At 51.0% G+C, this 26,720-nt stretch overlaps 1 protein-coding gene across 2 annotated transcripts in view; it reads right to left on the minus strand.

Moving 5' to 3' along the window:
- The window catches only part of PNKD (PNKD metallo-beta-lactamase domain containing), a 67,239-nt gene that overhangs the window by 3,965 nt on the left and 36,554 nt on the right, over nt 1-26,720 (minus strand). The window contains exons 1-3 of one of the 2 annotated variants that reach the window (XM_012529451.4): nt 17,118-17,286; nt 392-507; nt 154-266 (exon numbers count right to left, since the gene is read on the minus strand). In XM_012529451.4, the coding sequence (XP_012384905.1) occupies nt 154-266; nt 392-507; nt 17,118-17,272 (384 nt within the window). In that variant the 5' untranslated portion in view covers nt 17,273-17,286. Of the gene's footprint in view, nt 1-153; nt 267-391; nt 508-17,117; nt 17,287-26,720 lie in introns of those variants that run through there. The other variant, XM_012529450.4, reaches the window with a different exon arrangement.

Genomic DNA, 26,720 nt, shown 5'->3' on the forward strand with positions numbered 1-26,720 from the left:
CTCCGTGTGCTTCTGTGCAGGGACCTGCGTGCCGTGGGGCACGAGGAGGGGGCATCGGCAGAGGGTCGGGGCCAGACCCTCTCCAGCAAGGGGAAGAAGCAAGCCCCAAGGGTGACCACCCCAGGTGTCCTCCTGCCCCCCAGCCCCCCTCACCTGTACAGCCCGAGGGTCCGAAGGGTCCACAGCCACAGCCAGCCGGGCCTGGGTGTCGATGATGAGGTAGCTGTAGTTGTCCGAGAGGACGGGGATGGGGAGCACCTTCACACCTGGGGACAGAGGGGGGCTGTGGGTGGGGTGGTGGGGCCTGGGAGCCGGGGCTGGGTGGGGGGAGTAGGCGGGCAGGGCGGCGGGCGCGGGTGGGGGGATGCTGGCCGGGGCGGACAGGGCTCACCATTGAAGAGGCGGGGCTGGGCTCTGGAGTGGCCTTTGGGGTAGCGATTGCGGGCCCTGCGCAGCTGCTGCCGGTAGAAGAGGTACCCCAGCCAGGTGCGGGTGTACAGGCTGTACCTGAGGGCAGGGGGTCCGGGTCAGCCCCTCCGCCAGCTCCCCCGAAACCCCAGCTAATCCCGCGTCACCACCCCCTTGGCCCAACCCGAGTCAAGGTTATTCCACCATCACTTACTGCATGTCTACTGTTTGCCCTGCTCAGTGCTCGGGACAAGGAAGAGAAAGAGACAGACGCGCCGGGGGCTCCCTGTCCAGCAGGGGAGAAGTGAACCAAGGAGGAGACTGGGGGCTTAACCTAGGCCGGGGCTGAGCCTCCCTGACGAGTGACATTCACAGGGAGGAGGAGTCAGGAGGCCGCAGTGAGGTGGGAACATTTCCGGAAGAGCAGTGGTTGCCAACCTTTCCAGGGCAGCAAATGCACCCGAGGGGCTTAAGGGCCAGATGGCTGGGCCCTGCCCGTTTCCAATCCAGTAGGTCTGGGGTGGGGCCTGAGAATCTGCATGTCTAACAAGTGCCCATATAATGCTGATCCCGCTGGTCCAGGGGCCACACTCTGAGAACCACAGGGCTAGAGGGCATGAGTGGGTTTGTTTGGGGAGACGGTCGTTCTGGGTGAGGCTGATGGGCTGACCACACTCCCTGCCTCCTCCTGGTGCCGTTCCAGGCCACCCCAGGGGTATGTGGAACAGAACGAGCGACAGAATCCTCCAAGTACAGAAGCCCAGCAGGCAGGGCTGGCGGCGTCGGTGGGCGATGGTGCCGCAATCGGGCCCCACCCGTGGTTTGATGATCTGTCACCATCTCGAAAAGTCTTAATGATTTTATCTCTGAGCTTGAGTCTTGCAGGTGAATTCTGGTGGACGATGGAGCAGGTGCACAAGTAGAGGAGAAGCACACGACGTGGGCATTCTCCATTCCCTGCCGCCACGTACGCAAGGAGCGTTTGCAGTGTCAGGAGCACAGAGCGCGGGTGGACCCACTGGGCGCGGGCACACGGCAAGACTCAAGGTGAGTTCGAGGCTGGTGTCTGTCTACGGGCAAGGGAGTGCGGCTTTGCCTGACGCCAGGGGCCCTGCTCTCAGTTTGAACCAGAATTTGCTTCAAATGCATGAAGTAGGCAGTGGTGTTCTAAGAAACATAAACGGCCAAGGAACCCTCTCACAGCCTTTCCTACTTGTGCTACTTCCCTGTATTATCCAAACATTTATGCCAAAAATGATGATACAGAAGGAGAGGGAGGGTACCACACTAATGAGAGAAGCTGTTGATGTGGGAGGAGTAGGGGGTGTGGGGAGTGGGGTGTAGGGGAACCTCTTATATTTTTTAACATAACATTGTGTGTGATCTATCTTTTTTTAAAAAAAGATAGGAAAGGGAAAGACAGAACAACTTACAGATCCTGTGCCTTTCAGTTCTTCCTTATCAGTAAGTGAAGGTACAGAGTGTTGGTAGAATGTTCATGTTAACAAGAAGTGAAATAAAGCAGTGGGTTAATTTTGTGCAGCATTTCCACTGTTCTGGTAAGAACAAAATACATATGCTTGTGTGAACGATGAAATACGAATTGTGTAATCTCAGTGATTTCACAAACAAGTTCAATGTTCTTATGCTGGCATTTAAAATGGCATTGCACAATATAAAGATGAATTATAAAATTCATGCTAATAATTTACATTTCAGGTTTTTCTTTACTTAGAATGATGTTGAGGAACAAATTAAAAACACTATGACAGGGAAGCAGACTTGGCCCAGTGGTTAGGGCGTCTGTCTACCACATGGGAGGTCCACGGTTCAAACCCCGGGCCTCCGTGACCCGTGTGGAGCTGGCCCATGCGCAGTGCTGATGCGCGCAAGGAGTGCCCTGCCACGCAGGGGTATCCCCCCGCGTAGGGGAGCCCCACGCGCAAGGAGTGCGCCCTGTAAGGAGAGTTGCCCAGTGCAAAAGAAAGTGCAGCCTGCCCAGGAATGGCGCCGCCCACACTTCCCGTGTGCGGCTGACGACAACAGAATCGGACAAAGAAACAAGACGCAGGGAAAGGGACTTTGGCCCAGTGGTTAGGGAGTCCGTCTACCACATGGGAAGTCTGCAGTTCAAAGCCTGGGCCTCCTTGAGGAGGCCCATGCGCAGTGCTGATGCATTCAAGGAGTGCCCTGCCACACAGGGGTGTCCCCTGCGTAGGGGAGTCCCACGTGCAAGGAGTGCACCCCATAAGGAGAGCTGCCCAGGGCAAAAGAAAGTGCAGCCTGCCCAGGAATGGCACCGCACACACAGAGAGCTGACACAACAAGATGACACAACAAAAAGAGACACAGATTCCCGTGCCGCTGACAACAAAAGTGGACAAAGAAGAAGACGCAGCAAATAGACACAGAGAACAGACAACTGGGGCAGGGAGAGGGGAGAGAAATAAATAAATAAATCTTTAAAAAAATAAAAATAAAAACACTATGACAAGTGAAAAGGGACATTCATAGATGAAAGGGAAACGCTTTTTATTTAGTATCATTAATGGCATTTTTTTCCTGTTTTTTTGAGTAAGGGGCCCTTGATTTCATTTTGCATTGGGTCCACAAAGTATGTGGCCAGCCCAGCCAACACTGGAAGGACCTGTCTTAGGCCCTTAAAGAAGGGAAACTGAGGCTGGGGCAGGAAGTGGGGCACTCAGTGCTTAGGGTTATATATCAAGCCAAGCAGAAAAGGGGCAGGGATTCCAGTTGATTGAGCCTGAGACAGAAGAAGAGAGTAGGGTGAGGGATTTTCTGGGGGCAGGGGCGGGGGGCTGGTGACTGCTCTTCCGGCTCCTTGGAGAAGGGCCAGCCGATCTGTCTGCAAACAATTCCTTCAACTGAGAGCCACTGACTGCAACATTTTGGACAGATTATATGGTGTGTGAAGAAAACTGCTTTAAAATAACAACAACAACAATTCGGTCAAAAGGAAGCAGCTTTGACAATTGATAGACACTTCAACGTCTGTAATCCCTGCTGTGTGTGTGCTCGCCTGTGTATCGACTGACAGTAAGGGTGCACTACAGAGCAGTTTCGCCATCCACATGTGACTATGCTTCATAGGCCCTAGTTTTTTATTTATTTCTAAATCAATTGCAGTCAATTCAGGCTTTCATTTATGCAACAATATTTACTGAGCACTTGCTATTGGCCAGGCACGGCACCCACAGTGAGTAAAGCTGCCCTCTGGAAGCTTACGCCCTGGTGGGAGAGATGGGACAATAACAAATGAAGATGTGGCTCAAGAGATTGAGCTCCCGCCTACCACATGGGAGGTCCTGGGTTTGGTTTCCATTGCCTCCTGGAGAAGACGAGCAAGACAGCGAGCTGGTGCGATGGGCAGGTGCGGTGAGCTGATGCAACAACATGACACAGAAAAGAGACACAAAGAGGAAAGACAATGAGAGACACAACAAACCAGGAGCTGAGGGGGCTCAGGTGATTGAGGGCCTCTCTTCCTCATGGGAGATCCAGGTTCAGTTCCCAGTTCCTCCCAAAGAGAAGACGAGCAGATCCAGAGAGCACATGGCAAATGGACACAGAGAACACAGCGAGCACAAACAGTGCGGGGGAGGGGAATAAATAAATAAAACAAATCTTAAAAGAAAACAAACACAAATGCCTGGATAACGTCATGTCAGGTGAAGATGACACAATAAAACAGGACAAAGGCACAGAGACTGATGACAGGAGGTGCTATTTTAGATATGAGGTCAAGGAAGGCCTCTCTGATGAAGTGACATTTCCAAGAAAGAAGGGAGCAGGCCTCCCAAGAAGCTGGGGGAGGAAGCAAAAAGGCCTCGGGGGAGCAGCTGGTGGGAGCTGCGAACAGCTACTGACGTCAAACTAGAGGGCACTGCTTGGAACAACCTAAATATCCACAAATAGTTGGATTGCGGAAATTAGTTGTTTAGTATATTTCTAAATAGTACAAAGACTCTTTATAATGGTAGAAAAACAAGAACGTATTTGTATGCATCTATGTGGAACAGATGCTAGAGTGATATACATGCAGTTGTCCAGGGCGTGGGGCTCTCAGTGGAAACATCAGTGATCCTGAAATGCTGTTTTTGGCTTGTTAGCATTTTCTGACAGTTTGGTAGTGAACACGCAGTGTTTTTGTATTAAATGAAGGGAAAGAGGGAAGGAGGGAGAGAGAGAGGAACTCTAAAGGAATCCTGAGGTTCAGGAAGTAGCTTATCCTCCACCCCACCAAAAAAAATTCCTATCTTTGGACATGTGGGTTACTTTTACTCTTTTTTTTTTAAATTGTCAACTAGCATAGAAATTATTGGTTGAAAATGAACATGAAATACAAATGCAAAAATGTAGGGGGAAAAAGTGGTTTAAAAATAAATGAAAGAGTGGACATAATCATCCCAAGGTCCACAGAATGGAGGAATAGAGTATAGATTAGAGTGGACTTACTGATACTCTATTCTGGAACTAATGTGATTAGTAATGGAAGTAAATGTAGCACTGAGATGGAGAAAGTGGCCATGGTAGCTGCTGAGGGTGGGAATGGGAAGAGATGTGATGTGGGGGCATTTTCAGGACTTGGAGGTGTCCTGAGTGATATTGCAGGGACAGTTACTGGACATTGTATGTTCTCCCATGGCCTACTGGGTGGACTGAGGGAGAGTGTAAACTGTAATATGGACCAGTGATCATGTGGTGCAGCAGTGCTCAGAGATGTATTCACCAAGTGCAATGAATGCCCCATGATGATGGAGGAGGTTGTTGTTATGGGAGGAGTGGGGTGAGGGGGGTGGGGAGGTATATGGGGACCTCATATTTTTTTAATGTAACATTAAAAATAAATAAATTTTAAAAAATAAATTAAAGAGAAATGGACTTGGCTCAATGGATAGGGCGTCCACCTACCACATGGGAGGTCCATGGTTGAAACCCCAGGCCTCCTTGACCAGTGTGGAGCTGGCCATGCACAGTGCTGATGTGTACAAGGAGTGCCCTGCCACACAGGGGTGTCCCCCGCATAGGGGAGCCCCACGCGCAAGGAGTGTACCCCATAAGGAGAGCCGCCCAGCACGAAAGAAAGTGCAGCCTGCCCAAGAAAGGTGCCGCACACACGGAGAGCTGACACAACAAGATGATGCAACAAAAAGAAACACAGATTTCTGCTGCCGCTGATAAGGATGGAAGAGTCACAGAGGAACGTGCAGCGAATGGGCACAGAGAGCAGACAGCTGGGGGTGGGGGGAAGAGGAGAGAAATTTTTTAAAAATCTTAAAAAAAAAGAAAAAGAAAAATAGACATATATGCAAAACTGCTCCAGAGGGCACCCAGAGAGGCCTGTGACCACCGGAAGCTGCTCGTAGACAGGGTGGACCACAGCAAATGGGGTGGTCAGGCAAGAGGGCCATTTCCATCACTTTGAGAAGAGGTCCGCTCTCTTCCTCGTTCATCCTTAAACAACTGGGGTCCCGGCAGTGTGCTGGAGACAGTGACGTTAGAACAGGCAAGGTCGCCGCCTCCTGGCACGTCCTTTTTTCTGGAGTGGGAAAGTGCCGCGGTTGTGAGTCTTACCTGAAGACCCCTAGGCAAAGACCCTACCTTGGCCCGGGCTGGGGGTCGAGCTTGGGCAGGTGCCCGAATGCTACAGTCCCAGTTCCAGGGCCCAGATGGAACAGAGCCCCCTAAGGGTGGGGTGCCCCCAGGGGACCTGGGGCTGGGGGCAGGCACCAGGGGCCTGGGCAATTCTACCTTGATGCCTTCTCCAGGGCGGGGTCCTTCCCTGGAATGCCCCTGCCTCTGCTTCCCTAGATGCTGCCCTTTATCCAAGCCCCTTGGCCAGTTTCTCACCCTGCTCTGAACACACAAGCAGTGCAGAGTTCCTAACACAGGGCAGCATGATCAAACACCCTGGTCCAGTCCAGGAAGGATGAGAAAGAGGATATGCAGTGTCTCAAAGTATGTCCCTCAGGAGATACTAGTTACAAAGGGAGTGGAGAAACCTGGCGGGCTCCACCTTGACCAGGTGATCCAACTACTCTCATCAGTAATGAGGCACAGGTGGTCTCTTGAAAGGATGCACTGAGGCCACATCTCACTTTCAAAATACATATGTATTTATCAACAGAGTCCCGGTTTATTCACTATATAGAGCAGTCACAGGATTATGCCACACTCATATATAAAAATGCAAACTGACAGATGTGCTTATCATCCCATGCATAAAAAGAACTATTTGCATCATGAGGAAATATAGTTAACAATTTATATGAATGTCCACCATTCATAAAACTGTAACTTAAAATTTTTACTGTACCATGCAGATCAGAGAAAGGAAGAGAGGTCATTAAGTGAGTTGAGGCAATTTAAGGGGAAAAAAAAAAAAAAGAGTTCAGAAAAGAGTGCAACTTACAGAAGACCAGGGAAGCGGACTTGGCCCAGTGGTTAGGGCGTCCACCTACCACATGGAAGGTCCGTGGTTCAAACCCCGGGCCTCCTTGACCTGTGTGGAGCTGGCCCATGCGCAGTGCTGATGCGCTCAAGGAGTGCCGTGCCACACAGGGGTGTCCCCCACGTAGGGGAGCCCCACGCGCAAGGAGTGCGCCCTGTAAGGAGAGCCGCGCAGCGTGAAAGAAAGTGCAGCCTGCCCAGGAATGGTGCCGCCCACACGGAGAGGTGACACAGCAAGATGATGCAACAAAAAGAGACACAGATTCCCGGTGCCGCCTGACAAGAATGCAAGCGAACACCAGAAGAACACACAGTGAATGGACACAAGAGAGCAGATAATGGGGGGGGGGACGGAGATAAATTGAAAAAAAAAAAAGTAGTGCTGGGGCACTGAATTTCATAGTTTCGGTAACTGAATTGTGGTTGTGGTGGGTGTTGATGTGGTTACGGGGATTGCTGGTGACGGAATATGGGAATTCCTGGGTACTGCCTCTGCAAACCTGAAATCATTTCAAAATGAAATGTTGAAAATGAAAATAAAAATAATACATGATATGGAATTATTTGAATAAACAAATTCACAGTCAGAAACTAGATTAGAGGAAACCAGGGGCTGGTGTGGGTATTGGAATGTTAATGCTTAATTGGTGTACAGTCTCTGGGAGGACGGAAGGTTTTGGTCTCTGGGAGGACGGAAGGTTTTGGTCTCTGGGAGGATGGAAGGTTTTGGTCTCTGGGAGGATGGAAGGTTTCAGCGATAGATGGTGGTGAGGGCAGCACACTGACTGATAGACCTGAAGGTGGTCGAAGGGGGAAATTTTAGGTTGAATATATGTTCCTGGAACAAAAACACAACATAAACTGTGACCTGTATTGTATTGTGGCCTCTATTGTAAATGATGGGCTACAGTTAATAGTACAATTATTAAAGTACTTTATGAATTGTAAGCAATGTACCACACTAACATAGGATGTTAATTATATGGTGATATGTGGGAAAGCCTGTATTTTAAGCATGATTTTTCTGAAACACTACATCTTCTCTAATAAAATTAAGAAATCACGCTTTCCTCTGTGCCCCCATCATGGGCCTCATTTCCCTGCCCGAGTCTTGCTCCTGACTTCATTTCTTCTAGCGTCAGCTTATGGAGCGCAGGCCTCTGCCTATGGCTTGGCTCCTCCTAGCTCTGTGACGTTGGGCAAGTCATCAGGGTCTCACAGATCAGGTTCCTCGTGTATGAAATGGAGACACCAGGATTTAAAGACATTAAACAAGATAACAAATGGCTTGGCAGGTGGAAGGTATTTAGCAACTGTTGTTTCCTTCCCAAACTCAGCCCTGCACCCCTTAGGGGTGCAGCTGCCAGGACAAGGCTGTTCACATCTGATAAATGTTTCCTGTCTTCGGTTATCGGAGGCTTATGATAGGGGCTTTGGTTTTGACCCCCAACGAAGGGCAAGATTGGTGAGGGCTGGGGCAGTGCCCCGAGAAGCTGCAGTAAACAAGGCCTCTTTCTCTCATTCCCTGTATTCCGCAAATACTTATTGCACGAGCTGGCCATGGTCCAGGCAGGCAGCAGGGAACAAGGCAGCGCGTGCCTGCCTCTGGGGAGTTGGCAACACAGTGGGGGGGGGGGGATGCAAAAGACATTGGCCAGAAAACACATAAATCACGAAACAAGCAGTCAACTTAGCTGGGAATGGAAGAGAATAGCTGGGAGTAAGGATGGTCTTCCCACAGGCAGGTGCCAGGGCCTCTCTGGGAGGTACCGTCCAAGCTGACCACCGACAGGTGAGAAGGAGCCAGCAGGAAAGAAAGTTCTGGGTGGCACAGTAGTGGGGCCCAGGGCGGGCAGGAGGGCGGTGAGCTCCAGGGGTCTCTAGGGAGGGCCAGCGAGGTGGCCAAGGGCCAGGCCAGGGGCTGGGGACAGTCCTGGCAGTTTGAAAGGGGGCAAGCACGGGGTCTGACTCCCATTTTTAACCATTGGCTCAGCTGCTGTGTGGAGGGTGCTGTGAAAGGGTGCAAGGGTGGAAGGTGGCAGGCAGCTCCCAGTCACCAGGTGCGGAGCCAGCAGGAGCCTGGACTGGAAGGGGGGCCGGAGAAGGAGGGAGTGGGGATGGGTGCGAGGCTGCTCTGGGTTTTCCAGGCTGTGGGGGAGGGACGGGCGAGGCCCTTGCGAGGCTTGCAGTCTTGACTGCTGGGGGAGGCAGAGGAAGGTGGAGGCGGCAGAGAGGGAGGGGCCTGAGGCCTTGGTGACAAGGACTTCCACGTGACTCTCAAGTTGCAGAGCTGCAGCTCCTCCTCAGGGTCCAGAATCTGCCCAGGCCAGCTCCTCCTCCTGCTCTCTCTCTTAAGCCGCTGCCATTCTCCTCGTCCCACGCGGGAGTCTCCAGTTAACCCTCTCCCTGGCCTACAGAGACGAAAGCAGGAGCAACCCTGACCATAACTTTCACCCTAACTGCTCGGGCCCCCCATGGGAAGAGGCTCTCGGAGCCCTTACAAAAGCCTCCTTCTCCCAGCTCTCTGCCTCCCATCCACGTGGCAAGCCATAGAAAAACTTTGTTTCTAAAGCACTGGAGTTGACTGAGTCCTGCTCCTGCTCAAAAGCCTTCAGTGGCTCCCCACTGCTTACGGGAGGGGAGCAGGAGGGCAAGCGTGTCTGACTCCTAGTCAGGTCCTTTGTGAACTGGATCCAAAGTAAGTCTCCGCCTCCTCCCCTCCTGTAACAGCCCAGAGAAAAACCCATGCTCCCAAAAGTGAAAACGTGGAAACCTAACTGTCCATCAACAGCAAAATGAATAAATAAATCATGACATATTCAGACCATGAAAAACTGCGCAACCAGGAAAACCAATGATCTAGAGCAACAGGTCTCAGCATGCACAAAACTCAAATATGTCATGCTAAGCCAAACGACATAAGCAGAAGAAATATACAATCTGACGGTATTTATTAAAACTGCAAAAGCAGGCAAACCCGTGTGTGTGCTGTTTAGAGATGCAGACCTGTGTAGTACAGGAATAAATGTAGCTGAGGGAACGAGCAACGACCAATTCGGCAGTTATCTCGGGGCAGGGGAGGGGGACACAGGGGCTTCCACAGTGTCTGCAAGATTTTATTTCTTCAGCTGGTGGGGTTGGAGGTTGTTATATTAGCCAGCCTTCTTCAAATGCCTGAAATAACTCATTAAAACTTCAAAACTATGGCCCTGGCTCCCTGCCTCTGCTGCACTCCCCCCTCGCCCGCTCAGGGGGCCTTCTCTACTTACTGGGTCCTCCTCATCCTTCAGGGTACAGCTCAAACCCCAGCAGAAAGCCTCCTTCCTCTGCTCTGGAGCACTCTGTGTCCCCTGCACCCCACTTCCCTGGGACGGCGGGGTGGGGGGACGACGACGAGGACACTGCTACTCCATGCAATGCAAAGGGGGTTAAAGCTCAGAACTTCCTGCCAAATTTACACCACCTCTGCCTCTGCTCTCTCACCACCTCTGCCTCTGCTCTCCCCTTCCGTCCTCACCCACCTGTTTCTCAAGTCCCTCCCCTCTCCCTGCTGCACCCACAGACCTGGCCATGCAAGGAGCTCTGCTGAACAGGCCACTTGGGTCCAGGGGCACAGGCGGGGCTATGTCCCATGGGAAGCACAGTGCCAGCCTCCCCTGTCCTGGGGTCTTGACCAGGATCCCTGAGCCAAGAGGGAGAGAGGGAAAGAACTGGCAAGTATGAGGAGGTGGAAAAAGCGCTAGCTTCTAGCAGGGCTTTCCAGTACTGGCTCTGCCCCAGTACTTAGCACCAGTTTTAGCACCTTGGGCAGGTCCCTTGCCACCTGCTCTTTAATGACAATTACATCACCACAGCCTTTCTGGACCCCACTTGTGATCAGGTCCAGAGCTGAGTGCCTCCCATCAGTGATCTCCTACCATCCTCAGGCCAACCCCCAGCAGAGAATGAGGGCCTCCCTTTTACAGACAAGGAATGGAGGCCCAGAGGGGAGGGAGGGGGGTTGCTCAAGATGACAGAGTGGCCAGTGGTGACGCAGATTCCTCCCCAGGCAACCTGACCCTGGAACCCACCCTCCTAATCCCTGAAATCCTTCCCAAACCCAAGATGAATGGGTCTGAGCCATTTTGGGTCAGACCCAACTCCTTTGAGGTCCTTTTCTGAAAAAAAAAACAAAAAAACAATATGCCTGGGCATTCCAAGGATCCAAGATGCAGCCCAGGAATCCGGCTGCCAGACCTCTTGGAGCACCGGCCTCAGCCTCTTTGGGTCATGAATCCCTGGAGAATCTTTGAAAAGCTGTGAATCTTCTCCCCCAACCAACTCATTACATAGGCAACCTTTTGAGGACCCGGGACCTCGAGAAAAGACTCCCAAGCCAGAGAAGCTTGCAGATCCCTTTCAAATCTAGGCTCTGTGACTCCTGATCCTGGATTTTTGGCTGGATCCATGGTTCCACGGGTAGTGCTGTGAGCCAGATTAGAGAAGAGGATTTTGGAACAAAGAACAAGCAGCCCTGGAAGGGAAGATATGAAGGTGGGGAGTAGCAGGGAAGAACCTTTGTCTGCCATTCCCGGCCTCCCCTACCCCCAGACTAGCTGGAGCTCACTGCCCACGGAACAGACCTCTGGCTCCCCGTCTAGTACCAGAGGGCTCTGCCACTCGTTCTCTGGATCTCAGTTTCCCTCTCTTAAAACCAAGTGTTTCCCTCTATAAAAAGCAACAGTAGCCCAGACAGTTCGCATGGTTAACAAGGTGACACTGACACCCAGGGCCAGATGTGGGATTCGAACTCTCTGCTGTGGGATCCCAGGCTTGGCCAGAGGGCTTGGATCTAGGACAGTGTTCCTCATCAGAAATATCGGGGGGGGGGGGGGGGGGGAGGGAGGGTGCTGGTTAAACAGGAAGATTCTGACCTTCTCCTCCCCCCACCCACCCCCTTCCTGGATTCAGATTTCAGTTCTGAGACCCACAACTACCCACCACCACTTCACCAAAAAGAAAATGAAGTTGCCTAATTGGTCCTCTGGGACCCAGGTGGGAGACAGAAAAACCACTCTGGGGGTGGGGCAGGGGGAGGGCAGTCAGCCTGGGGCGAGTGCTACAGCGCCCCGAGGGCCCTCCCTGCGGGTTTGGGGCACCAGCCACAGCAGTGCGGGTCACGGGTGCCTCTCGCCCGCTCCCCGCTTCACTGAACCAGTGTGTGGCTCCTCCAGGGTCTGAGTCTGAGCCTTCAGCCCCATGGGAGGTGCGCGGGACAGCTGGGGACAGCTGGGGACAGGGAGCTACAGGACCCCGACGTGCCCGCCCCCTGCACACGGTGGAGAGCACACAATGAAACTCTTCTTCCTCCCCTCCTCCCTCGCCATCCTCCATAAACCCCAGAGAGACTTGAGGCTTTCAAGGGCCTGTCCCCCTGGGGCCTCCGGCCCCAGCCTCAGGCCAGCCTGGGGCAGAAGGGGAGGGGCAAAAAGGGGGGCTCTGCATCAAACAGAACCATCTGGAAAGCCCTTATCGTGGAGTCACCTCCCTTCCTCTAGAGCTTTCTGAATGGCCTGGGTGGGACCCTGGACTCCACTGGCACCCACAAGGCAAGCCCAGGATGGTGAGGTCTCGGGCCAGGGCGCTGCCTTCGGCTTCTATCCTGCTCCCCAGCACACAGCGTGCCCAGGCTTCCCATGTGACCAGCAGCAGGGCACTCTTTATGAAAGCAAACCTGGAAATGTCTGTCAGAGGGAAGCTGTCCCCTCAGCATAGGGTCCTACTGCAGCCACAGCCTGCTCCATGGCCCCGTAAGAACCAAGAGCGAGGCTCCTCTTGTGCTCGCTCAAAACCCAGGGAACAGAAGAAGGCAATGAGACAGCTAAAAGGGCCCTAGGGGGTGAGTTTCCTGAACCTGCCTGCATGCCCGGGGGAGAGGAGGCACTTCCCCATGCCCAGGAGAGGGGCAGGGCCTTCACGTGGTCAAAACGCAGGCCTGCCCTGGGGATCATGAGGTCTGGGTCTGCCCTGTCTTCCTGCCCATCCTGGGCAGACCTGCCCAGACCTCAGGTCCCCCTCCAGAGGAGGGGGAGAGGCTGCTGAGGGCTTTGGGCAGGAGCCAAGGCAGTTTCTGGTGGTCTCTCCACCAGGGCCTGGGCTTGTTCTGCCTCCTTCCCAGCAATCCTAGGCCACCTGCCCAGCCAAGGGCCCTGGGTTTTGTTTTGTTTGGGTTTGGGTTTGTTTCTTTTGGCTCTCCCCTGCTCTCCTCACCCCAATCCCAGGCCCTCTTAATTCAACTCTCTTCCCTGGCCTAGGCCTGTGGGAGTCCAGCCAGGGAGTCAGGCCTGTGAACACCTAACTCAAGAACAAGCAAGAAGGCTAACTCAAGAACAAGCAAGAATGTGCAATAAAGACTCTAGGAGAAAGACAGGGCCTCACTCTGGTGGCCGATTAACAACTGGCAGCCCAGGCAGGCTTCATGGAGGAGATGGCATCTGAGCCAAGCTCTACATTACTCATTTAAAAAATACTGAATAAGGACCAACTGTGGGCCAGACACTGCTGTAGAAGCTGGGATACAGTAGTGAACAAAGTTTCTTCCCTCTTGTGGCCCATATTCTAGCTGGGAGAGATACACCATAAACAGACAAGTCAGAATCTAGTTTGCCATCTGGTGATATGCACCAGGAGAACAGTAAACTGGGAGAAAGGCCAGAGGGAATGCAGGGCGGGGCGTGGTGACTTTTTATAGGGTGATCAGGGCAGGCCTCACTACTAGGGTGAAACGCGAGCAGAGAACTGAAAGAAGGCAGGCAGCAAGCTAGGGCACAGAAGGTTCTAGTGAGAAAGGAGAGCAAGTGGGATTGGCTGGGAGTGTTCGAGGGCCAGCAAAGCGGTCTGGGTGGCTGAGACGGAATGAGCAAGGTGAAGAGCTGACAAAGAGGGTTGGGGGCGCAGGCCGGGGCAGGGACGAGGTCACGTCGGGCCTTGAAGCCAGTCTCTGAGTCGACTGTGGCTCCGTGAGAGATGGGAACCTCTGGAGGGGTCTGAGCAGAGAAGTGACACGTCACAGTTTCAATCCGGTTGCTGTGTTGAGAATACTTTGGGGGTACAAAGGCAGAAGGAGGCAGTCCGTTTAGGAGGCTGTCAGAGCTGGCCAGGGGAGGGAGGGTGGGGGCTTGGCCCACGGTGGTAGCAGGAGAGGTGGCGAGAAACCTTCGGACTGTGGGTGTATTGTGAAGGCGAGCTTTGAGGACGCAACAGCATTCGACAGGTAGAGAGGGAGGGAAGAAGGACGGTCTAAGAGACCCCCAGACAGAAGGACAGAAAGAGTGCAGGCCCGGGGGGAAGTAAATGGGTAAGTCTGGGGGGGGTGTGAGAGGTTCCCAAAGGTGGCTTGGGGAGCGGGAGGGCCCGTTCAGAGCCATGCTGGTTCAGTGGGGAGAGCAGAGTAGGGCAAGAGGCTCGAGTGGGGGCTCAAGCAGCAGAAAGCAAGGGACCCTACACCCCTTCTTGCTCAAACCAGGCTGTGCTGTGGGACGGCCCAACTCATTGCCTCTGCCCGGCCTCTTTGTGGGCCATGAGGAGAAGGTCATTCACCCAAGGACCATCAGGCTAGGATTCTTGCCACCTTGGAATCAAGCCAGCGGGCCCCATTGGTCCCAGATAAGGGGCTTCCTCTTGCAGAAGCGGAACAAGAAGGCCTGTCCCAGGGACAGTTGGTTTCACTTGAGTTAAAGGGTCAAGAAAGATCCTCCGTGCCCAGGCATGGCAAGGGGGCTTGGTCAGCTAGGACTGTCCATCCCAAAGACTGGCCGCTATCTACCTTCTCAGCTCTGTAAGGCCTTCCCTGCCCTGCACAAGCTCAGCTTTGCTCCCAAAGACTGGCCGCTATCTACCTTCTCAGCTCTGTAAGGCCTTCCCTGCCCTGCACAAGCTCAGCTTTGCTCCCTACTCACCTCTGCGAATGTTCTCTTTAGGGGCCCATTCTCCAAAACCCCCTCTGAGAAGGAAAAGAGACCAAAGGGAAACTGAGGCACGAAGCAGCCTGTACTGCAAAAGCAGCTGAGACTGCTCCCTGAGAAGAGAGGCCAGACCATGCGTGGCCCACAGTCCCGGCCCCAGGCAGTTAGGTGTCGACTGAAGGAAGGGATGGGGGGGGCGGGTTGAAGACAGGAGTGAAAGTATGTAAGGAAGCTCCAGAAGGACCCTGGCCGGAGCCCAGGCACCCCCATCCCAAGACAACTGTTTTGGGTATGTGTGAGGAAAGCCCTTATATAACCGTCAAACATCAGTGACCATCACTATTAACGAGAAGACCCACAACAGCTCCTCTCCCAGCCCTTGCTTAGAATTTCCATCATCTGCTCCTGCTCTCTATTCGGGGTCCACCCAGCCGCACCTTCTGGGTGGCCCGCGCCCGTGCGTTCTGCCTCTCCCCATCACGTCCTGTTCCCATCCCGTCCCCCTCCCTCTCCATCCTTCCTGGAGGCCCTGCAGACACCCCCCCAGCATCCACACCTGCCTATTTCCCCGGGACAGTTTCCTGCTCACACGCCCTCTCCCTCCTGCCAGGCAGCAGCCTCTCCCCCAAGGGACTGGGCATTGTTTTCAGACCAGGGAGGGCCAGGGTCTGGATCCTGATTCCAGGCACACCAGTTTGCTCTGCACATTTGGGGAGTGGACTCCAAGGAAACCTTGGAATCTAGACACAGGAAAGCTCATAGGAACACTGAATTCCAAAGACGCTCCCAAGGAATTCCGAGTTTGGGGATTGGGACACAAGTTCTAGGAATATTCAAACCTCAGGATTGTGAGGTACGACCTTGGGAATTCTGAGTCCAGCTCCTTATGGAAACTTCTTTTTTCCACTTCCTCAAGTCATTTGCATGACTTCAAAGTTACCAATTTTGAAAACTAGATGTAGATTTAAAACAAAACCAAACAAACTCTCCTCAAATAGAACTATAAAGTACCCAGAAATTTTGGGGGAAGAAATGATTTTTTAAAATTCCAGATAGGAAGATATTTAAATAGTTGTGAATCTTCTTACTTTAAAGCTATTTGCAGAACAGTGGCGATTTGGAGCATGATCTAAGAGTGGATTCATTATCTAGAGTATCGCCCTAACAGTTGAGATACTGGAGATGTGAATGCCCAGAAAAGGTCCTCCCCCAGTTTTCCAGGAAGGGCTTTTATATCTCTATTCCTTAGACTGAGTGTCAGCGGAGCCCTAGGCCTGAAGCTTCCCGGAGTATGTGGGGTGGTCTGGGGAGGAAGGAGGGAATTGCACAATGTCTTCTCCGAGGTCAGGAAATTCCCCAGCTTGTGTCGTCCTCCAGCCTGGCCCATGACCAGGGTGCCCACAGTCTCCATCCAACAGTGCTGTCCCTAAACTGGGGCGAAGGTCCTGCCCACGGCCCGGCTGGCAGTGGGAAGGGGCCCTAGGAGGTCTGCCACTCAGAGTCTCCACTGAATGAGAGAGCTGGCTACCACCCTTGCCTGGACCCAGGAAGGAAAGGGCAGAGGGAGGGGGTGGGAAGAGTGAGAATAAGGTTTGGGCGGGAGGGGGGGGAACGTCCTGCAGGGCTGAGTCTTTGGATATCAGCGAAACTGGACAAGTCAGGCAGTAGGGTCAGATTTCACAGCCTGGGCTTCGGACACGGGTCGGAGTGGGGGCCAGAAGAAAAGGGAGTGGGTCGGAGTGGGGGCCAGAAGAAAAGGGAGAGGCTGATCTCCGGAGTTGAGACTCCAGCTCGGGACCGTGGGGAGCTGGGTGGTGGGGAGAGGGACAGGGAGAGGCGGGAGGGGCGGGCGCAACTCCAGTGGCAGTGAGGCGGTCCCAGGCAGTCTTCTCCTGCACCTGCCGGCGGGGCCGGGCCTCCGCTGACCTCGGCCCCTCTCCTCCCGGCTGTCTCCCCGCCCTCAGCGAGGTGCTCTCTCACGCTCCGCTTCCCCGGGTACCCCGGTCCTCCTTCCCCAGCCCTCAACCCATCTCCGTTCTCGAGACCCCCAAATCTTTCCCCAGCCTCCGTGCCTCTCTCTTCAAGTGCCCCCACTTCAGGGGCTTCTCCAGCCCCCCTCTCTGCTCCCTCTTCTCTGGCCCCCGGCCCCGGCTCTTTCCTTACCCCCAAGCGCCTGCCAGCCCCTGCCAGCCCCTGCCAGCCCCTGCCAGCCCCTGCCAGCCCCCGCCCCTCGGTCCCCTTCTCTCCAGCGCGCGCGCGTCCTTCCGCGCCCCGCATCGCGCCCGCTGCACTAACCCGATTCGGAAGAGCAGCCGCTCGCTGCGCGCCATGAGCAGGCCGCGGAGGGCCCGCCGCGCTCGGCCGCCGCGGGGGCTCGCGAGAAGCACGAGGAGCAGCAGCCCGCAGCCCGCCACCCACAGCCACAGCTCGGGCCGGGCGGGCCAGGCCATGCTCGGGGCAGGCGCCCGCGGCGGGCGGGGGGCGGGGCGGGGCGTTGCCAGGCGACGGCCCTGCCCCGGCCCCACGCGGTGAACCCGGGGGCGCACGCCGCCCGGCGTGGGGCGGGGGGGCGTTCTGGCCTCGCCCCGCCCCTTGCCTCGCGCTCGGGCCCGCCCCTCGCCGCCCTCTGCCGGGCGCGCGCCCGGAATGCCAACGTCCGGCGGCGGCGTGCGGTGTCCCGGGCCCGCGGGCCAGGAGGCGGGGCCGGGAGGGACCTCGGACGTGCGCTAATCCCTGGGCACGGTTACCTGGGTCCTGGGAGGGCGTGGAGGCCCGCGGCCCGCCTCCCCCACCTTCCCACCTTCAGCCTCCAGGGAGCTCTGGGAGAGGCCCTGGAGTGGGCCTCCTGGCAGAAACTTTTTTTTTTCCTGGGTAAACTCCCTGTCCTCCTTTCATTTATTCACCCGCTAAATTGCTCTTCTAGGTCCTCCGATGAGCCAGGCACTGTGCTAGGCTCTGAGGATGCCACTCAAAGGCACCCGGCTCCATGCATTCCTGGAGCCTACCGTCTAGAACCATAAACAAGCAAACAGACGTGTGTGCGTAATTGCAAATAATTATGGCCTGTAAAGGAAGCAAACAGAGAGGCCAGTGATATGGAAGAAAGAGGACCAGTTTAGATGGGGGCAGGTGCCACTTTAGGCATGCCCTGAAGAATAAGGAGAGGCCACGGAGGCTCAGGGTGTAAGCAGCAAGTGGGTGGCAGAAATAGGACAGGACCAGGGTCCCCTGGCTCCCGGGCCAAGTTTGATTTCCACATTACCTACCACCACGACCACCATCACCACTGCCTTCCTGCTGGGTTCCAGAAGTTGTCAAGGTCAGTGGGATGGGCGTAGGCATAAGGGCAGGCATGGTGAAATCTACAGATTTGGGACACAGGAGCCAGGGCTGGGCTCTTCTGGCAGAACAGGAAGGGAAGGAAACGCTGCAAACAGTCAAGCTCGCTCTCTCCCACTGGGAGGGAAGCAGGGGAGGCGAGGCTCTTGTTTTCTCCATGCATCCTGTGCTCTGACCTGAGTGAGCTTAGAAAATCCCACCTCCAAATCCCACATTTTCCCTTTTTTTTTTTTTGAAGTTCTGGGCCTCTGGGGATTGAACCCCGGACCTCACATGCGGGAAGTTACTGGCGCTAAACCACTGAGCCACATCAGCTCCCCTGAGTTGGTTTTCTCATTTGTTTCCTTGCTATTAGTTTTTGTTTTTAGGAGACACTGGGACCAAACCTGGGACCTCCCCTGTGGAAAGCAGGCACTCAACCGCTTGATTCACATCTGTTCCTCTTGCTTTTTCTTTTTCTTTTTCTTTTTGGGCCAGTAGTTTATTGAGAAAATGGAAGATGAGAACAGAAACGGGAGAAAATAACAGATTACATATTCTCAGGTATAGGTGCGGGCTGCTCTAGGCAGAGCTCACTCTTTCTTGAGGGAACTCTGATTAGATATTTGTATCCAAGGCTGAGTCCAGAAGGTTGAGAATGTACTAAGTGCAGGATGATTATATACAGTGCACGGGACACTCAGGCCACACCCACCCACCCCAAACAAAAGCCCGAATGGAATTGTAATCCCAACACCTGTTCCTGGGGGTTCGTCCAGAAACCCCAGGCAGGCATAAAGTTTCTTTTCTTCTTTTTAAAGTTTCTTTAATGTAGACGCATCTTCAGGGACAGAGCCCACAGCCTGCTCCTTCCCGTTCCCTTGCCCCACCATTCAGCTTCTGCGATTCAGCCCAAACTAGCGTCAGACACAGACAAGGTTTTGAACAAACGAAGTCAAATAGAACTGGCTTAAACATCTGCTGTTGTGTGTCCCACCCGTGCGTGCTGCAGAGGCGGCCCAGGAGTGAGACGCCTGACAAGCAACTTGCGGAAGGCCCTTCCAGGACTGGGGAGTCTGTCCATCTAAGTCTGTGCCTATACATGCAAAGTGAGGAACTATGGAACATCACCAGTAGTCGTGGTGAACACGCCTCTCGGTAGGTGAGGCTGTGCGGAGCATTATATTAGAAATTAATAGCGCAGTTCCTGCAATCTGAAACAGGAAATGCAGGCTCAGGTATGAGCCTGCAGAGAACACGCAGATGGCAGAATCCTAAATCTCAAGCCACATGCACACGTTAACAAGATTATAGATGATAAATCCAAGATGCACGCTATGAAGCATATGGAGCCAGGGAAGGGCTGGAGATAAGGAGTGGGAAGTGGGTGCTCTAGGGGACTCGTGCAGGCTCAGGAAGCCATGCCCCCCCCCCTTGGACTTACTGGAAGGCTTCCAACATCTGCTCCAAAGCTGCCTTACCTTCACCTTCTCTCCTCTGAGAACCTTCTGTGTCAGGTAGACTGATGCCCCTTATTCACCCCTTCCTGCACTTTACACCCTATAGCACCCAACTCCTTGGAGTTACCTGAACCAGCCATATTGGCTCACGCTGCCATGCCTTTGCATACACCATGCCTTCTGCCTGGTGTCCCTTTGTTCCTCAAAGACTCAGATCACCTGTCCTCTCTCCAAGAAAGCTTTCCTTGCACCTTCCCACCCTCAGCGTGGGCTTAGACCTGCCCTCTTCTGTGCCAGTGCTGAGCCTGCACATATTTCTATCATTCAGTGCAATACCCCGTGCCCTAATTTTTTGTTTACATGTCTGTCTCAGGGTCTTGAGTCTTGAAGAGTTTACTTACTTCCTTAAGTTAGGGCCTATGATTTAATCTATTCATCTTCAATCCCCAGTGTCTGTTTTGGTGCCAGACACATATTAAATCTTTCCAAATGTTCTCTGAAATGGCAAACTCCTAACCACCGCCCACACAGCCCCCTGCCCACTCTCTCACATTACTCCACGTACTTCCTTCATAGCACTTTTTGCAGTCTAACATGCTTTTGTGTTTTGTCTGCTGCTCTCACTTGACAGTAAGCCCCGTGAGGTCAGGGAGGACCTGTCTCTTTTGCGCCACTATCCTCGAAGGATCTGGCATGCACAGTGCCTGGAACAGAGCAGGTGCCCAGTTAAGTATTTACCAAACAAACGAATGAATGAGAGAACCATAGAATGGATGGGTGACAATTTTTCTATGCCACCGAGTACCGGGACTGTCAGGAGACTGGACCCTCTTGCTCTGACCACAAGAAGCCAAACCCTGCTCAGGAGGGCAGTTTGGTCAGAACAAGCGGGGGCCTTCCTGTGGTTCATAGGCTCAGGGAAGTCTCCCTGCTCCTTCACCCCACCCTAGAGCTGTTTGAGGCCAGGTCTTTGGCCGTGACTTCCTCACCTGAGCAGCTTGGGTGGGGGAGGGCGCTCTCCTGAGGCTAAGTTTGCTTCTGTGACTCTCTTCAGAGAGACCCATGAATAACCTGGGCCAGCTGACTAGCTGACCTTCAGGTCTGACATGTGACATGGTGGTCTCAGAGCTTAACACAAAGAACAAGCTCCCTTGCAGGTTCCCGGGGAGGAGGGCTTCTTGTATCCAGCTGTCAGCCCAGGCTTCCTGTCCCTGATGTTTTAACTTCCCAACTGGCCTGGGAGCTTCCTTAGGACGGAGAGCCCGTCTTCATCTTTGTATCATGGTTTGAGCTTGATGCCTGGTGCTTGGTTGGCATTCAGGAAATCATTGATACTGATGATGATGATGATGAAGATGATGAGGATGAAGATGATGATGACATAATCATGAGATGGTTGAAGCTGTTTAAATATTAGGGAAAAGAGACGTCCTATGGAACCAGGGTAGAAAAGTTAGTTTGGAAAAATTAACCCAACACAGAGGTAATAGCTGGGATAATCTGTCTCTGCTCAGCCCAGCCCCATTCACATCAGTCCATCCCTCATCTGCTGCCTGTCCCTGAGCTCACCTTCCCATTGTGGACTTCCCTCCAGGCTTCTGCCCTGAATACCCTGGAAGGCTGGATTGGGTGGAAACAAATTCCCTCCACATCCATTTTCCATATAACTCCCATTCTGCCCTGTCCCAACCGAATGCGACCCCTCTTTTCTATCCCCTTCCTTTCCCCCCACATCCCTTCCACCATCTTTGCTTCCTGAAGGGGAAACCTTCAGCTGCCTGTATTGTCAAATTTCCAGGTTGGAAAGGGATGCACTAGCTCCATTCCAGGTCTAGACCACTGTTCCTCCATCCCACCCCCCAGTCTCATCTGCTGACCCAGCCCATACTCTGAGGAATTAGACACCTGCTTTTTCAGTCATTCTGCCTGATTCCTACAATTAGGTAATTCCAGCAAGTGTGACTCATTCAGCATCTTAGCTCAGCAGTTTTCAAACTTTGTGAGGCCTAAGACCCATTCAGGGAGCTTGTTAAAATGCAGAATCCTGGGCCCCTGCCCCAGAGCTTCACATTCAGCTGGTCTGGGAGAGGCCCAGGAGTATGCATTTTGCACAGGTGATTCTGAACTCTGCTGTGGAAGTTTGATATTATTTATAAATTCTAAAAAGATCTACTGATTGTGTTTGTAAACTGGTCTGTTCCTCTGGGCATGATACCCTTTGATTGATTTAAATTCAAAGGCTTTATGTTTACTTGTTAAATCAAGATTAGGGCTTTGATTTGACCACATCATTAGGGTGTGCGGGGTTGAGTCCCAGCCCCCTTTGTGGGCTATATAAACCAATGCTCAGTCAAGAACACAGAGAAGTGGATACACAGAAAAGGACACGGCAGAGGAGAGAACTTGGTTTTGATGCTGGAGCCCTGAGGGGAGATGAGACATTTGCCTGATAGTTTATAGCTGACCTTGTGAAGAGAAGAGAGCAGCTGAGAAGCCCTGAGAGATGAGCCTTATGCCAGCCTACAGCTGAGATCAGAAGAAGCTGGGCCCACGGAGCCTTAAGAGGAAAGAGGAAGGCTGAACCCTCGCAGATATCACCCGCCATCTTGCTTCAACACGTGGCAATGGACATTTGGTGAGAAAGTTCCTCTTATGGCATCTTGAGTTGGACTCTATTTTTTTAAGATTTATTTTATTTATTCCCCCCACGCTTGTTGTTTTATGCTCGCTTGTCTGCTCTCTATATCTATTTGTTGTGTGCTCTCTGTATCTGTTCATCTTCCTTTTTTTTTTAGGAGCCACCTGGGTTCACCCAGGACCTCTCATGTAGTAGGCAGGCACTCAACTACTTGAGTCTCATCTGCTTCCCAAACTGGGGGTATTTTTAATGTTTTTAAACATCAAGAACACAGCTTCCATCCACCGACTCTAATCTGATGTGTCTCAACTGCGTTCAACAGGTTCCCTCTGATGCAGCAGATGTTCCCCACGGCGTTATCCCCAGGGCCTCCTGAATAGTTATCAAAAAATCTGAGCCTTATCTTCAGAGACCGCTTCTCTCCGAGGTGTTCAAGGTCATTTATAAGGTTAGTCCGTAAAGAAATAATTAGGAGACTGAAGATGATTCTTTCTGTCACATGAATATTTACTGCATTCCTCTAACGTGCAAGCCACTATGCTAGATGCAATTTCCAGTAATGATACTGAACATTAAACCAGAGGTGAACATGAGCTACAATATATATGTACCATTCACACTGCCTCACTGACCAGCCGCAGCTTTCCAGAGCATGTATTTAGGTAACCAGATACCTAGAATGAAGACAAATTTGTGTGAGACGTGTGCATTTGTTTTAACATAATCCTGGTAACAGTGAAATTTCTGCTGCCTCTGTAAGGAGATTCAGGGCTTGAATTGAGGCTTCTCATTGAGGAATCCTCTATAAGCGTTTTCAGAATGAAAGTTTTTCTTATAGAAACAGCAACTTTAAGCAAATTTAAACTTATAAAACAAAGTTGGAAGAGACCTTTGAGTACTCCCACGGTTCAGTAACTTGCCTGTGCTCACAACACTGTTGGCTGTTCCAATCTCCTGACTGATAAACAGGACAGAGATAGACTTGCTGGCTGATTGGATAATTGGAAAGAATATTTACTTTCGTGTCTAATCTGTTAAGGTTACTGACATGTGCCTGTTGGTTTGTCGCACAGGGCTTTCTGCAATCGTGAGACCTTCTAGTACCGCTGGAGTACCCAAGGCATTTTTACTGCTGGTAAGAACTTTAGAATATCCATGCTTAATGTACCTGCTGAGTTTAGTGGCTTCAGAGCTCCTGGTTGGAATGGAAATCTTTATCTGTATCCTTTAAGTACTTATGCAGTGCTAGGAAATTGCAATAATGAGGCATAACAAAGCACTGTAATCTGCTTTGTCTAATAACTCAAACTACTTGAAGTACTGTTGAAAGACTTCATGCCTGCATTAGTCAGTCAAAAAGGGGTGCTGATGCAAAGTACCAGAACGCTGTTGGTTTTTGTAAAGGACATTTATGTAGGGTAAAAGCTCACAGTTACAGGGGAGTTGGACTCTTTAGGGCCTTGTAACTCTAAGCTTCTACCCCTTCAACTCCTTACCAGCTGGCAACTTCCTCACCCCTGATCCTGCCAACATCCTTAGCTTGCCAACCCCCAGGCCTGCCTGTACCAGTTTGATAGTCTCCTTTTTCTTCTTCAACCTCATGGGTAGGGCCAGAGAAAACTTCCATTCCATGTGAATCAGTATCACTGTAATTCAGGCCTCACTGGGCCCCCCACAGTGCTTGACAGTGCTTTTATTTTGCTCTCATTATCCATAGTTGTTATTCCAAACCTCAAGCCCCAACTCCAATTTCTTATATTTTAGCAAATATCCTCCTTAGAGAAAACCATTTCTGTGCCCATTCACAAATTTTGCTATTTACATATGAATTTTTGGAGTAAATACTATTAGCCTTTCTTGCTCTTATACTCAAGCAAACTATCCCTTGGCCACTGCTTTCCTTCCCTTCACCCTATAAGCAAATTCAAACTTCCCCTGTCTTCAAAACCTCCCTTGACCTTTGGTCCCCTTCTAGATTCTGTTCTGCCTTTGTCTTAACACAACCTAGTTTCTTAAAAGACTGTCTCATTGGGTGTAGTATAATAGATTACATTTCGGTTCTCAATTCTTCACTCTCCCTCTAAACACAGCCCTCACCACGTGACTATGCACCATTTCCGTGGAAGTGAAACATATTCCCTACTCCATTGATGGTGGGCTTGACTTTGTGAATGATTTTGGTCAGTGGAATGTTAACAGACACGATACAAGCAGAGGCCTTAAATGTGTGTCATGTTTGAACTTGGTCTCTGTGTTCATGCCTTTCACCATGAAAGGATCCTTTATTAGTTGCTGGTCTAAGGATGAAGGACAGTTGGAGGAGACCTGGAACTCCACTCACAGCTTAAGATCAGCCCAGCAGAGCCAAGCCTAGATCTGGTAAAATGTAGCCTGCCTACAGATGTGTGAATGAGAAGTTGCCTCTGAGTTTTGGGTGGGTTTGTTATGCAGCGTTATTGCAGCAAGAGCTGACAGAGACAATAGGAAACAAGATTAGTCATTCCACACCAAGGAGCCAAGAGTGCCTACAACTGCAAGCAGGAGAATTGCATCCATCATCCATGTGGAATCTAAGCCCCCTCTTGATATAGAGGGGGAGTGGACATAACCATCCCAGGGTCCACAGGCTGGAGGAATAGAGTATGGATTAGAGTGGACTTACTGATATTCTATTATGGAACTATTGTGATTAGTAATGGAAGAAATTGTAGCATTGATGTGGAGAAAGTGGCCACGGTAGCTGCTGAGGGTAGGGAGAGGGAAGAAGAGATATGGTGTGGGGGCATTTTCAGGACTTGGAGTTGTCCTGCCTGGTACCGCAGGGACAGATGCTGGACATTGTCCACTGGGTGGACTGAGGGAGAGTGTAAACTACAATGTAAACCACTATCCAGGTGGTGCAGCAGTGCTCCAAAATATATTCACCAAATGCAATGAATGTACCATGATGATGAAAGAGGTTGTTGATGTGGGAGGAGTGGGGTGAGAGGGGTGGGAGATATATGGGGACCTCATTTTTTTAAATGTAACATTTAAAAAAAATAAAGAAGGGGAAAAAAAGATTAGTCATTAATGGTGCTGGAAAGACATGGTGCTTAGATAAGCTATTTGAAAGAGGAATTTAGACCTGCACCTCAGAGTACACCAAAATAAATCTCAGGTGAATTAAAACATTAAGGATATAAAACTAAATCATACAAAATTAGAAGAAAATAAAATACATGTCTAATCTCTGGATAGCAGAACTTCCTAAGGCAACAAAGCAAAAACATGTTTTTCTAATTTTCTATAACAGCATATAGCTTTTAAACTCAGACAAAAAGCAAATGAAACCTAATAAGAGAAAAAATTACTCTATTTGGCTACTTTAAAAGTTTTAAAGTTTCTGTGTGTTAAAAAAAAGGAACAAGATAAAAAATAAAAATTGTGGAAAATATTTTCTTCAAATTTGACAGAGTTAATGTTCATAATATATAGAGACCTTAAATAAATTAGAAAACACCAACAATCCAAATAATAAAGGGATAAATGACCAAAAAATATGAAAAAATTTTGAACTTCAAAAGAATAAAAAAAATGAATGGGAAAACAAAATGTGCTATATGTACATACTATGGAATGTTACTCAGCCTTGCAAAGGAATGAAGTTCTGATACACACACCAATACATGAATGAACTTTGAAGACATCAGGTTGAGTGAAGTAAGTCAGACACAAAGAACAGATATTGTACAATGATTGAAGGGCTATAAAGACAGAAAGTAAACTATAGTTTACCAGGGTGGAGGGCTGGGAAAATGGGGAGTTAATGTGTAATGGGTGTAGGCTTCCTGTTTGGGGTAATGGGAAAAGTCTAGCAATGGGTGGTGGTGAGGATACTGCAATATTGTAAATGTGATTAATCCCATTGAATGGTATGCTTGGGGGGGGGGTTGGGATGGGAAGATTTATGTTGTATATGTATTTCCAGAATTTAAAAAAGAGAGAAACTGAAGAGATAATGATAAATAAATACAATATACGGTGCTGGATGGGATGTAAGAATGGAGAAGAAAAGGCTCAAAAAGGCATTATTGAGGGGAGCAGATATAGCTCAAGTTTTGAGCACCCACTTCCCATATACAAGGTCCTGGTTGAATCCCCAGTACCTCTTTAAAAAAAAAAAAAGAACATTATTGGGACATATGAAAAAATTGAAGTATAGACTCTAAGCTTTGTACTAATGTTAAATTTCTCGAACTTGTTAACTGTACTTAAGGTAATAACATAAGTGAGAATATCCTTGTTTTTGGGAAATGTACATAGAAGCATTATGTGTTCAGGAGCATACATATTCAACCTACTCTTAAATGTTCACCAAATAAGTAGGTAAGTAGATAAGAGATGATGGATGATTGATATATGGATAGAGTGAATGATATGGCAAAAGTGGCAAAATGTTGTTAAGTTGGTGGATCTGGGAATTTGGGGAGTATATGTTGG

The sequence above is a fragment of the Dasypus novemcinctus genome, chromosome 7, assembly GCF_030445035.2.
Source record: "Dasypus novemcinctus isolate mDasNov1 chromosome 7, mDasNov1.1.hap2, whole genome shotgun sequence".
NCBI classification, from domain to species: Eukaryota; Metazoa; Chordata; class Mammalia; order Cingulata; family Dasypodidae; genus Dasypus; species Dasypus novemcinctus.